Source organism: Durio zibethinus, chromosome 5 (genome assembly GCF_047325235.1).
Source record: "Durio zibethinus cultivar Kanyao isolate XHJ-2024 chromosome 5, ASM4732523v1, whole genome shotgun sequence".
In the NCBI taxonomy this organism is placed as follows: domain Eukaryota; kingdom Viridiplantae; phylum Streptophyta; class Magnoliopsida; order Malvales; family Malvaceae; genus Durio; species Durio zibethinus.
In genome coordinates, this window is record NC_143166.1 from 5,209,763 (window position 1) to 5,222,544 (window position 12,782).

General features: G+C 34.2%; 2 protein-coding genes across 2 annotated transcripts; one reads left to right on the forward strand and one right to left on the reverse strand.

The window, feature by feature from the left end:
• LOC111282305 (eukaryotic translation initiation factor 4B2-like) lies at positions 1-4,921 on the forward strand. The gene is made up of 3 exons (XM_022870333.2): positions 1-1,395; positions 3,597-4,019; positions 4,555-4,921. The coding sequence occupies exons 1-3, from the start codon at positions 245-247 to the stop codon at positions 4,577-4,579; spliced, it is 1,599 nt and encodes a 532-aa protein (XP_022726068.1). The 5' UTR covers positions 1-244; the 3' UTR covers positions 4,580-4,921.
• Positions 4,922-10,834: 5,913 nt separating this feature from the next.
• On the reverse strand, positions 10,835-12,580 carry LOC111281525 (uncharacterized). The gene is made up of 2 exons (XM_089761476.1): positions 12,151-12,580; positions 10,835-11,866 (listed from the first exon to the last, which is right to left on the reverse strand). Exons 1-2 carry the CDS (start codon positions 12,541-12,543, stop codon positions 11,288-11,290), a joined length of 972 nt encoding a protein of 323 aa, XP_089617602.1. The 5' UTR covers positions 12,544-12,580; the 3' UTR covers positions 10,835-11,287.
• Between the last annotated feature and the right edge of the window lie 202 nt (positions 12,581-12,782).

The following is a 12,782-nucleotide window of genomic DNA, read 5'->3' on the forward strand; positions in this document are numbered from 1 at the left end:
AAATTCTTTTCCTCAACTATAATTGTTTTCGCACACAAAAAAGGGGAAAAAAGTAGTAACAACGCAAAAAAATTGAAAAAAGAAAAACTGTAACCCGCTCTTAACTTCCTCGCATGCAACCGGAGCTCCGGCTCCCTTAACGGAGCCCCAGCTCAATTATCTCGTTTTCCCTCTCATTTAGATCTCTGTCCCATTGTCACTCTGTTTTTTTTTTTTTCCCCTCAGATCTCAGACAAAACCAAAAATGTCGAAACCGTGGGGTGGCATCGGCGCGTGGGCCGCGGAGGCAGAGCGAGAAGAAGCGGAGGAACGTGAAGCTGCGGAAGCCGCAGCCGCTGCGGCAGCTGCTGCGCCGAGGGCTGAATCGCAGAGTTTTCCTAGCCTAAGGGAAGCCGTTAGCGCGAAGCCCAAGAAGAAGAAAATGACCCTTTCGGAGTTCACCATGGGGACATATTCGTCGTCCGGTGGCCTCGGTGTTGGTGCTGCCGCTAGGGTAACAGAATACAACAGGCTGACCCACGAAGAGATGATGCACCTCCCGACCCGACCCAAAGAACGTTCGCCGGAGGAAATGCAGTATGGCCGTCTCGGAGGTGGGTTTTCATCTTATGGGAGGTCCGGTCCCCCCGCGGGTCGGGTTATGCGTGACAGTGACAACAGCGACGGGTCATGGGGCTCCGGAAGAAGACAGTATGGAGGTTTTGGTGAAGAACGACGGGGTCCGCCTTCTAGGGTTTCTGGTTACGTTCAGCCGTCGCGTGTCGATGAGGTGGATAATTGGGCAATGGCAAAGAAAGAAGTTCCTTCGTTTGATTCGGGGCGGCAAAATCGATACGGTGGGCTTGGAACTGGAGGAGGTGGTGGAATCTCTAGGGCGGATGAGGTTGATAATTGGATGACAGGAAAACGGCAGATTCCAGCTCGCTCTTCGACATTTGGTTCCGGTTTTCGTGACTCTGGACCGGAGCATGATAGATGGAGCCGAGGTGGTGGTGGTAGTGGATTCAGAGAGGAAAGGCCTAGATTAGTTTTGGATCCACCTAGAGGAGAAGTGAATGAACAGTTGGTTAAGACCAATAAGCCTAATCCTTTTGGGGCGGCGAGGCCCAGGGAAGAGGTTTTGGCGGAGAAGGGATTGGATTGGAGGAAGGTGGATTCTGAGATTGAAGCAAAAAGGGTAACTAGTAGGCCTACCAGCGCTCACTCCAGTAGGCCATCGAGTGCACAATCCAGCAGGTCCGAAGGTCCCCAGCCGCAAGGGATTGAAAATGTAGTGAAGCCGAGGCCAAAGGCCAATCCTTTTGGAGATGCTAAGCCTAGAGAAGTTTTGCTGGAAGAGCGAGGTCAGGATTGGCGCAAGATTGATCTTGATTTAGAACGTCGCAGTATGGACAGGTTTCCATTTCATGTCTCTAATAATTTTGTTCATAATTTATTGCGAAATGGTCTTGGTGGGATTTTGTTTGAATTGATTTTGACTGTTTCCTCTAATGTTGTTGTTAATGATGGTTTAGGAGATGCTTAAGTGCTTAGCTTATTTGCTTCCTTATATTGCCTTAGCTGTTACCGCAGTGTTGATTGTTTTACACTCCCAATTAGTGGGTATATTCTGTTGTCATTAAGCAATCCTTTGTCGCTAAGACTTTGAACTGGATGTAGAACAGTTCAAATACTTGAGTATGACCTTAGATTTTTTGAATGATGTTGCTTTAAACCTAGAAAATATAATTGTTCCTGATAGTTCTTAAAATAATTTGATCTTTTTGGTGCTTGCACAATTATTTCTTTGGAACCACTAAATTATAGTTCATGATCGGACTGTTGCCATGAATTCAATGTGGCACTTGAATTTTTCTATCATCATTAACATTCCTCTACATCGATTCTTTATAGAAGGTTGAGTTGTTCTTATTTCGTAAGTGGGTGTTTCTGTATTGTGTAAAATGCAATATTTCGTGCATGGTGTCTCTCTACCCTGCTGGGAATTGAGTTGTTTTAAGGTCTGTAATTTTTTGGTTTTTTTGGTGGTGGGGGTGGGGGTGAGGGAGCAGAGTTCTAGGAGACATTGGTGTTTTTTGTGCTTACATCTTGATTATACAACACAGAACGGATTAGTTTAGTATGACAAATCTGGTCTAGCTGCAAATAACTGAATGAACTAAACAGATTATGTAGTGATTGAGCAGATTTTTTTTAAAGTTTGTTAGTGGCTGAAGTACTTGATGTTTGAGTCTAGGGCTCCATCTTAGAAACTAATTTTGCATCATGTATGAGATCCCAACAGATGTTTGGCTTCTGAATCAAGCTTGAGCAGCTTTTTCATGCTTTAAATTCAGGCGATGCTGCAACATTGAGCCCATTGCTGGAGAAAAAAATCAATATATATGTTATGTAGCTCACCCCTTAGGCCGTTTTGAGGAAGGTTTTATTACTAACATGTTTACTTCCATCGTGGGTAATGTATTTTGATTCAAAGCCCTGTGCACTCTATATCTGGAGGACATGCGAATCCCTCCTGCTTATACTAAAAGTTTCTAAGGCCTGCCTCATAGCATCTAAAAATTGTTTCATTTATGAAAATGCGGCCAGCTCAATTTTGACTGAAATATATTCTTGGTTGTGGTACCACAAATATAGGGGCTTGTTGAATAAAAAATTACAGTTAATTCATTTTTTTCTTTTTGGGTGGGTTAGGGGAGTAAAATTTTTTCTTTCCTTTTCTGGCTGGGCCAGGGAATCCCTCTTTCTAATTTTCTTTATCTTGACAACTAAGCTTAGCTCTATAAATTTTTCCAAATTTGCATACATTTACCAAATTGAAAATGTTATAAGACAATATTGCTTTTGGTTTGTTATCTTTGCCACTTAATTGCCTTCTGTGCAGGAAGTCAACACAAATATACGATCCTTAACACTATTAGAAGTTGTTTGTATACTGAAATTACCCTAAGATTAATGTGAGGCACATGTAGGTAGCATATGCACCGGTAGTTACATAGGAAACAGTTATCTATTAACTTTACATTTTTTTTTGGTCCAAGATTACAGGGAATGATGATATTAATACCTTTTCCTCCAATCCCAGCATTTTGTTCAAGCACTCTGCCAGGCTTCTATGCTTCTCTAAGGCTCTTGAAGTGCTTATTTGTTTTAGGTCAAGTCCTTTTTTAGGCATTCCTTCTGTTGCAACCTTATTCCTTTTATTGTATATGTGATTTTTTAAAAATCTTTGTGTGATATTTCAATTTTTGTAGTTCCTTTATTTGGTCTTATTTCCCTTTGAGGTACCTTAATCCATCATCATTCTTAATTCATTCGCCAGATTATTAATGCAATATAGTTTTACACTGCTGTTTCTTTATCAATTTCCTTTGTGATTTTCCATTTTTTTCCTGTGGTAATAATTGCTTTGTTGTATCAATGTGATTTCCTGTTTAAGGTTGTCATCTAGATGGTTTCAGATGACCCACATGTTCTATGTGGTTGCTCATCATTGTGTCTCAATTCCATTTTGTTCCTTTCTTTCTCACAAGCAACTTTTGAATATATTGCCCACACCATTATGTTCTTCATTTCTAATGAGAAAAATGTTTCAGACCAGAAACAGAGGAGGAAAAGATATTGAAAGAAGAAATAGATCATCTAAAGAAGGAGCTTGAGAAAGATTCAACAACAAATTCAGAATCTGCTGGGGACCAGCCCACTTTACGTGAAAAGCTACTTCACAAAGAAAGGGAATTAGAGATACTTATCCGAGATTTTGAGAACAAAGTTAGATTTGGTCAGAAAGCTGTTGAAAGGCCTGGTTCTGGAGCTGGCAGGATTGGCAGCTTCCCTGATAGACCACCATCACAGTCTGGGTCTATTGATGGCTCTAGAAGTGTGGAGTTCATGGCTAGGCCTAGATCTCGTGGTACTGCAGATGCATGGACAAGGCCTGGTGATGACCGAAGAGGATTTCAGGGAGGATTTCAAATTGGCAGGGATAAAGGATTTCTGGGAAGCAGAGATTTGGACAGGTAAGGATACAAAATATTACCTGTTTAATCTCTGCATGCCTTTCTGCTCTTCCTTTATCCAGTCTCCTGCAAAACTTGGCCTCCTTATCTAAGTATTATGTTTTTTTTTTTTCCTTATGCCCCTTCCCTTTTTATCACTTTATAGATATAATAAATAGGAGAATTTGCAAGTTTAGGAGAGTGCGAGAATAAAGTCCTTTTTCATGCAGACCTGAAGCTATTTTTATTTATTTATTTTTTTTGTGACTTGAAGCTGAGCAAATTAATAAAGTTCTTAAGACATTTTTTTTTTCTTGTTTCTGTTTAATACTGATATATTTTGATGAAATGAAGTATATACCGTTACTTTCAATCTCTCAAATTCCATTATATGTAGATCATCTTTTGAGATGTCTTAAGTAAATCCTGGCATGTGTTAACTCTTTCATTGCATTACTGGATGTTGTTTTGCCTAGTCTAATATTAGTCTGCATATGTGCTCATAGAAATCTGACTAGTCATATGGCCAATGAAATTATGTTGTTTTATATGGCAGGTCAAGGTCGAGGGAGAGATGGTGAACTGCGATTGGCATTGTTTTGTTAATTCTATCCTCTACTTTTCACCACCTGGACCATTAGTATTTTGTCTCCTCACTTCTTTTTAATTGTTCTTTTTGCTCTGGTAAAGTGGAGCAAGGATTCTTGAGTATTGGAGCAGGGAGCTCTGCGTTAATCTATTGTTACATCTTGAAATTATGTAAAATTGCCTTTCCGCCACTCTTTTTTCCCCCCTTCTTTTTGCCTTTTTCTCAAAGCAAGGAGCCTGTATTTCTTAGGACTCAAATACATTGTGGCATTCAGCAGTTGATTCTTGAGATTCCGTTGGAATGTTATACAGATGATCTGGTATATTATTCTTGAGGTTGAGGGTTGGTGATAATTATTCGGACTGTATTTTTGAAGAAAAGAGTGGTTGCAATGAAGTAGGGTAGAAATTGGTATTGGCATTCGGACTGTTTATGAAGCGGAGAAGGGGAAGTATATGCCTTTTCTTATTATTATTATTTTTTAAAAAAAAAAGGCTTTTTGGCTATAGAAATATATGTGGTTTGAGATGATGAAAAAGCCTCTAGAAATGACATCACGTTAACTCTTGACACTAGAATTGATTTTTTTTCAATTGTAATTGAATTTTTTATATTCGGTTTCTTTATTATAATCGTAAATTTGTACGGCTCATGAAGAATTTAATTTAATAATTGTTTTATTTTTAATTCATTTTCATCAATCAACTGACTGCTCATTGTTAATACATCTACGTATGTGTCCACTACGCTTCAATTATACCTGATTTAATAGTAGTACTAGTAACACTTAATTTCTCCATCTTGCTGGATTCAAAATATTCATGTACGCTTACTGTGATGATACAGATAATGATATGCGTAAGTTACCCGAAGTTGCGTGTCTTTAATTAAAATTTATAATTAAATTCATTTTTTTAGTACAAAAGATATTGCGTCTTGAAAATAAAAGATTTTATATAAATGTTATAATTTAAATTTTGTTGGTTATTATTTTTTAAATAAAAAAAGATTTTAAATATTAAAATTTTATATTTATTGAATATTATTTTTTAAAATTATCCGTATAAATTAACCGAATTAAAAATTTGAGTTCATTAAATTACTCAACTTTTTACGAAAGGATTACCTTATCTTAGTGTCTATGTGGGCTCGGTACAACTTTTAGTCATGGAGCCTTTTTTGCAATCGCCAGAGCAACCATTAGGCAAACTATTTTTTCATCCAATATCATAGGGGTATAATACAATGGCTTCAATAGTCTGGCACAAGATCTCAGATATTTAATAAACAAGGTGTACTATTCTTTTAATTTGTTGGTTGTACTTTCTTGAATAGTCCTGGTCTTGACATCCAAATCATTTTATAATCTCACAGGGCTGCGGCATTGGAGATATTGTTGACCAAGGAGGATAATTTCCCCCGTGCTTCGTGCTTCTTTGACATTTAGCCAAAACGATCTCACCACCGTCTACAAACTTAATTTGACAACAGAACAAGTAAAGGCTATGTTCAATTCCAATTGATCCAGTTTTCCAATCTAATTACGGTAATTAAGATTCATTTATTTCACAAAAAATTGATTTGTATTTGAAGGTGTTTATTTAGTAAAAATTTTATTAATCAATGAAAAATAATTTACTAATCAATCTAAAATAAGGTTTTTTTTTAATTATCTTATGAATTTAAAAAATATATATATTAAAAAAATTATTTATGAGTAAAATTATTTATCAATGTTTTTGAGCATAGCTTATTTATAAATAATATTATATTAATAAATGAGTAATATAAAGAATAATAAATAATTTTATTTTAAGTATTTTTTTATATTAACATAATATTTTAATCTTAAATATTATTATTAAAATATAATTATTTTTTAATATTAATAATTTTATTAATAAATAATTTTAATATGCTTTAATAATAAATATATTCTAATATTTTAATAATTATATTAATATTATTTGAAAAAAATAAATTTTCTAAAAAATAACTATGCAACGAAAAGTATTTTTATTAACCCATTCAAATAATAAAAATCTCTTTCAATTTAAAAAATATAAATATTTTTCAAAAATTATTTTTCACAAAAAAATCAGAATCTAAAATAAAAAATTTCAATTATAACCATAAATTTTTTTGTTATACTTTGATTGTTCTTTCCTTGACCTTCAAGTCAAATATACATTGATTGTTATGTCAGCGACCATTTCAATTAGGTTACCGCTTAATTTATATCAAATAAATTAACTAGACATGTCAACATAAATTTAATATAAAAAATAAAATCGGATATCAAATATTTCATTTTAAATCCTTCACTTTTATTCTACTTGCTTTTACTTGCTCTTTTATCTTATTTCTCTTTTCCTTATTTTTATTTATTGTATTTTATTAATTTGAGTATTGAAGTGTATTTCAAAATCTTACTTTTTGCATTTCTTGACTATTCTTTTTTTGTTTTTGATCACTCTAATTAGCAAATCAATTATCCACCTAACCTTCCACGGACTTTTAGTCATCAACTCAAAAAATTCATAAAAATTTTTTTTTTTTTAAATAACTCAATTTTTTATTCAAACTCTCCATTTTACCAATAATTATCATAATCGAATCAGACAATAAATTGTTTAAGATTTCGAATCATCGGGTTAATAGTTCAACTGCTAGATCAACGAATCAATTGTCAGTTTAATAAAAAATATTATAAAAATATAAATATTTTAAAAATTCAAAATTTAAACTTTTAACTAAAGTTATAGTTTAATAATAATTCAACTATAAAACTAAAAATTTAAGTGTATTATAAACTGCAAATTTTAAAGTATAAAATTCATAAAACAATTTATTACTAGTTAAAAAATGAAATTATTTAACATTTTATTAAAATCGTATTTTATATTTTAATAGTTTGAAATAATTTCTATATTTTCATAAATATAATAAGTAATAAGTAATAAATAATTATAAACAATTATTATTTATATTTATTAAAATATAAATATTATTTATTAATATATAACAATTAATCATTATGTAATAAAAAATCAATATCTATATATAAAATTAATAAAAAGGAATATTTATATTTATATGAAAAAGGAAATTAAAATCATTTTTATATTTTTTATATGAATGTAGATTTTTTTATTAATTTTACATAATATATATTTTCTATTAATTATTTTTTATCATGGTCAAATAATTAATCATTTTTATTTACATTTTATTTTTTTATTAATTTTATATATTATTATTTTTATAATTATTTTAATTATAGTATCAATTAATAAAATTTTTTGTTAAATCATTTTTTTTGAAAATTACTTATTTTTATACATATATAAATTTTTTTACAATATCATTATTCACATATCTCAAAATATGTCAACATATATATTAGTATAAAGATGCAAGGACTTTGACAGTAAAAAATAATAATTTGAGGTTTATTTAGATTAAATAATTATATAAGGGTTTAATTAGATTATCTTGAATATTTGAAAGTTTTTTTTTTCATATTTTACCTAAACTTATTAATTAGTATTAAATCAGTTCAATTTAAAAAAAATTTTTTAATTTATTGATTTATTATATAAACCGTCAGTTCACAACGATTTAAAAATAATTTAATTACAAAACTCATATAATATAAGAGATAAAAGAAGATAACAAGTATGTCATTTTAAATTTTTCGTTCTTATTTTATTTACTCTTACCTCTCTTATCTTTTTTTTATTTACTGCATTTTGATAATTTGAGTGGAGTACACTTCAAAATCTTACCTCCAACGTTGCTTGACTACTCTTTTTGTTATCAATCACTCTAACTGCTAAATCAATTATCACCCAATCTTTCACAGACTTCCAGTCATCAAACCCAAAAAATCAACAATTTTAAAAAAATAATAACTCAACTTTTTTCCTAACTCTTCATTTTACCCTTATGCATTTGTGCCCTATATTTTTTTGACCGCCACTATTCATATCTATTCATATGGATCTGACACTTGTATTTTCAAAATTAACTCGTGAAAGACACGGACCGTATCGGGTAACCTAGCCTGAGTCCATTTAATGTAGGACTCAATTTCAGAATGAAAACTCTTTAACCAAACCATCAAGAAAACATAATTAGCTGATTTGCCCAAAGCAAATACTATAGAAAGTTAAAATTTGAAGCATCTATGATAGTAATCTCTGTGGCATAGAGAGCATTTAGGATACACAACATAGAGCTAATAGCCTCCCAGTCTGCTGTCCTGGACCTCTTCCCCGTAACTGCAGGCCGAGTAGACAAAAATGGTTGCGCCAATACGTTAGATGAAGTGACTCAGTATTTCAACCAGTGACTGAAACGACTTGTGGGTCAATTAAGGAATGACCTCTCTTTAGGCGCAATAACGTATGCCGTTGTCTATACTGTGAAGTACACTTTCATCAGCCAAGCCAAGAAACTTGGTAATCTCTTTCCTGGAAATGTTTTTGGTGTTAGATTTTTTTATGTTAGTTAATGACTTTGCTGGTTCACAGGATTCAAACATCCTCTGGTAGCTTGTTGTGGCAATGGTGGGACGTATATACCTATTCACGGTTAAAGTGAATGGCAAAGAGATGTTGGTAGCCAATTCATGCAAAAATTTATCATTTCGGATTAACTGGGACGGAACTCATTTAACGGAGGCAGGTAAGCAGCTAATTAGTGGATATTCGAACAAATCGCCAATGGCTTCTTTTCAAATCAACCGATTCAACTGAGAATGCCTTGTAACAGGATGGACCACTTGATAACATTCGGCTAGGTCCCTGATTTCACAATACAACACAACAATGTCTATTGATTTACCAAATGCATTTTACCGAATAAGTGATTAAAATGAACGTAAGAACAATATCATCTATTATTTATTGCAATAAATTGCACACTCAAATTTTTATTTTCATTTAATTGGATATTTAATCGTAGGCGCATATGATTTATTTAATTAATTTTCATTCAATCCAATATTCAATTAGATAAAAATAAATGTTCAAAAATTCAATTGAGTATAAATAAAATTTAATGATTTAATTTATTATAATAAAATAGTAAAAGCTTAAATGTAATTTAATTTTAATTAAGGGGTTAAAAAAAATTTAAGCTTTGTTGAAGAAGGATAAATTGATTTCTAAGACATGGATGCACCAAATTATAATAACAAGTAAGCCTTGCTTGGTAAAATAGACCAAAAAAAAAACAAGTAAAAGAAAGAAAAAATATTTAATCGAATGATTATGTTTTCCCTCGATATCTTTTTCATCCTTCCATTCCAGCAATAAAATTAGTAGCAACCAATCTCCCACCAATCATCATATCAGGATGCCCAGTAGCATGATGCTTAAAGGGGGTAACTGGAATCTTAGCCTGACTAAACTATCTCCTTCACCTTCAGCTGTGGAGGAGGGTACCTATCCTGTGGGGCAAGGCCGTGCCAATCCCTACCAGCTGGCCAATTCCTTGTGCATTTCCTTCTGCTTTTACTGATTTGTAATATTCCGGGGTACCCTATTATAAACCAGTGCTGAAGCGTTGGAAGATAGTTAAAAGCAAAGTTTGCTGCGAATGGGGAGAAAAAATTGATTGCAGATTCGATAGAAAGGTATATCACGTGCTAATGGCAAGTTTTTAGACGAACTAATTAGATTGAAAAAGGCCTTTCATGGTATGGAGTATGGACCACTGAGTCAGTGGAAATCTTTCTCCAATGTGACTAGGCCTTTTATCTTCTAAAGGAACTTTTCGAAAAGAAGCCAACAGACAACCTTTTTTACACAGTTAATAGGAGCCGAAAGGCTTGTCATTGGGCCTGTTTTCTGGCTAGCATGAGGAACCAAACTTTTAGGTGCCTTGTCCACCGCAAGGCCCGAAATTTGCAAAGTTCTTTTCTTTGGTCCTCCCTTTAGGTTACGGAGAGTTACAATGGCGTGTGTGACAAGCAAGCTGTTTTGGGCCAGCCGGAACTGTCATTTTCCTTTGTTTCTATTTCTTTTTGTGGTTTGATCAACCAAATCCACATGTACATGTTCAGGTGTTGATGCACATGCATGCATACATGTTCACACGTGTAACACATACATGAGATGGAAACATGTACATGCGAATATACTCAACAGTCAACATGATAATCAATTAATTTTTAACTTCAAAACTTGTAACCATAAATCATATTAAAGCTACTACAACCATTTATTGCAAAGGGGAACCACAGCTTCCATTTGCTGTACACGCACGCGTATACATGGGCTCAGGTAATTGGTGATTCCATTGATCACCATTTACTGCTTGTAATATCATCCCGCATGTAAGCTGTTTTTGCTGGATTCATATACATCAAGATTGTAAACACCGATAACATATATCTATATAACTCCATTAAAAAAAAAAACCAATTGCAAAGTCTTCATTGGTATTGGAGATTGGAGAATTATTGGAAAAATTCCGAGGTCGTCCAATCTGGCCTGTCCAATTCTGTCCAGCAGTGACTATCTTCCAGCATTTTTTTTTGCCTTTGTGTTGGTAACCAAAGCCTAATTAATCCGTCACTGCTGAATGGAGCTCAATCAAGTTGACTTGCCTTTGATTCATAGGGAATGATGCATGAATGACGATGATGTATCAAGAAACTACTCCTATAAATGCTCCATGCACTGTACAATTTTCATTCTACCTTCCAGGCATAGAGAAATAAGCAGAACCTGGAGGAACCCGTTGCATTATCATAATCTCCTGATGCTGAATTCACTTCCTGATTTGACAAAGGCAACGATGTCAATGATGATGATGATGATGGAGGGGATGATGGAGCTGATATTGATGATACTGGTACAGAAGATGATGGAATTGGGTTAAATATGAAAAGACCATTCCTTGGACCTGAACCAAAGAGCCAATCATGAACATCCCAAAAAACTTCTACTCCATTTTTGCCCACATTAATGGACTCATTGCCTCTAAATTTCCACTGAAGATAGTTAATCTGAATGGCTAGTTTCCCATCTACTCTTATCTCCAATACTGGATCAAACCCATCAGAGCTGCTGTTGCTGCTGTTACTATTGTTGCATTCGACTGAGATATCATGAAAGGCTCCCTTGTCATTAAACTTAACCCTTGTAGCGAACTTCCTCCTACCAAATATATGTTCCCTCCTGGAGACTAACATTGGTTCCTTAAGAGATGGCCTGCAACCTGTCTTTCTATAAGCGTCTTTCTTTTGATCACCCAGAAGTAATACAACCTCATATTCACAAACGATGGCAACACAGTAATCTGATTGCGGCTCGGTCTCACCATTGAATTTTGCAGCCTTGAGGTCCCAAACCACATCAACAGTCGTACCATCAACAATAAAATGCTTGGACCCTTGTTTTCTCCAGAAATACCAGGACTTCTGGAGACTAACATTGGTTCCTTAAGAAATATATGTTCCCTCCTGGAGACTAACATTGGTTCCTTAAGAGATGGCCTGCAACCTGTCTTTCTATAAGCGTCTTTCTTTTGATCACCCAGAAGCAATACAACCTCATCTTCACAAACGATGGCAACATAGTAATCTGATTGCGGCTCGGTCTCACCATTGAATTTTGCAGCCTTGAGGTCCCAAACCACATCAACAGTCGTACCATCAACAATAAAATGCTTGGACCCTTGTTTTCTCCAGAAATACCAGGACTTCAGTTCAATTTTGCACCTGCAATGCTCGTCCCCTCCAGGTCCTTGAACAGAAACAGATAGGCCATGCAGTAATAAATTCCTACACCATGTAACATTAATCAAGCGACACTGACCAGCAAGCTTTGTTCGATATGCTGACATAAAAACGCTCTGACCTGATCTGCCTACACTGGCTGGCACATCAGCTTGCCTCTGATCACTAGATGAAAAGCAAGCAAGAATTCCTATTGAGTCATGCATGATTCTCGATACTGATCTGATCAAAGAAGAACTGATTGGTTATTTGGGATTGGCAGTAAGATTTGGTTAAGAGTTATAGTGACAGAGGAATAATTAATGATTGTCACCAAGGGAAAGGGGGAGAGAGAGAGAGAAGAGAGAAACATATCTAATTATATAATCAATCTATCGTGTGCCAAGCCCTGTAAGGTTTTAGTCTTTTTCTCCCATTTCTTTCTATTTTCAAAAATCTTACTTAC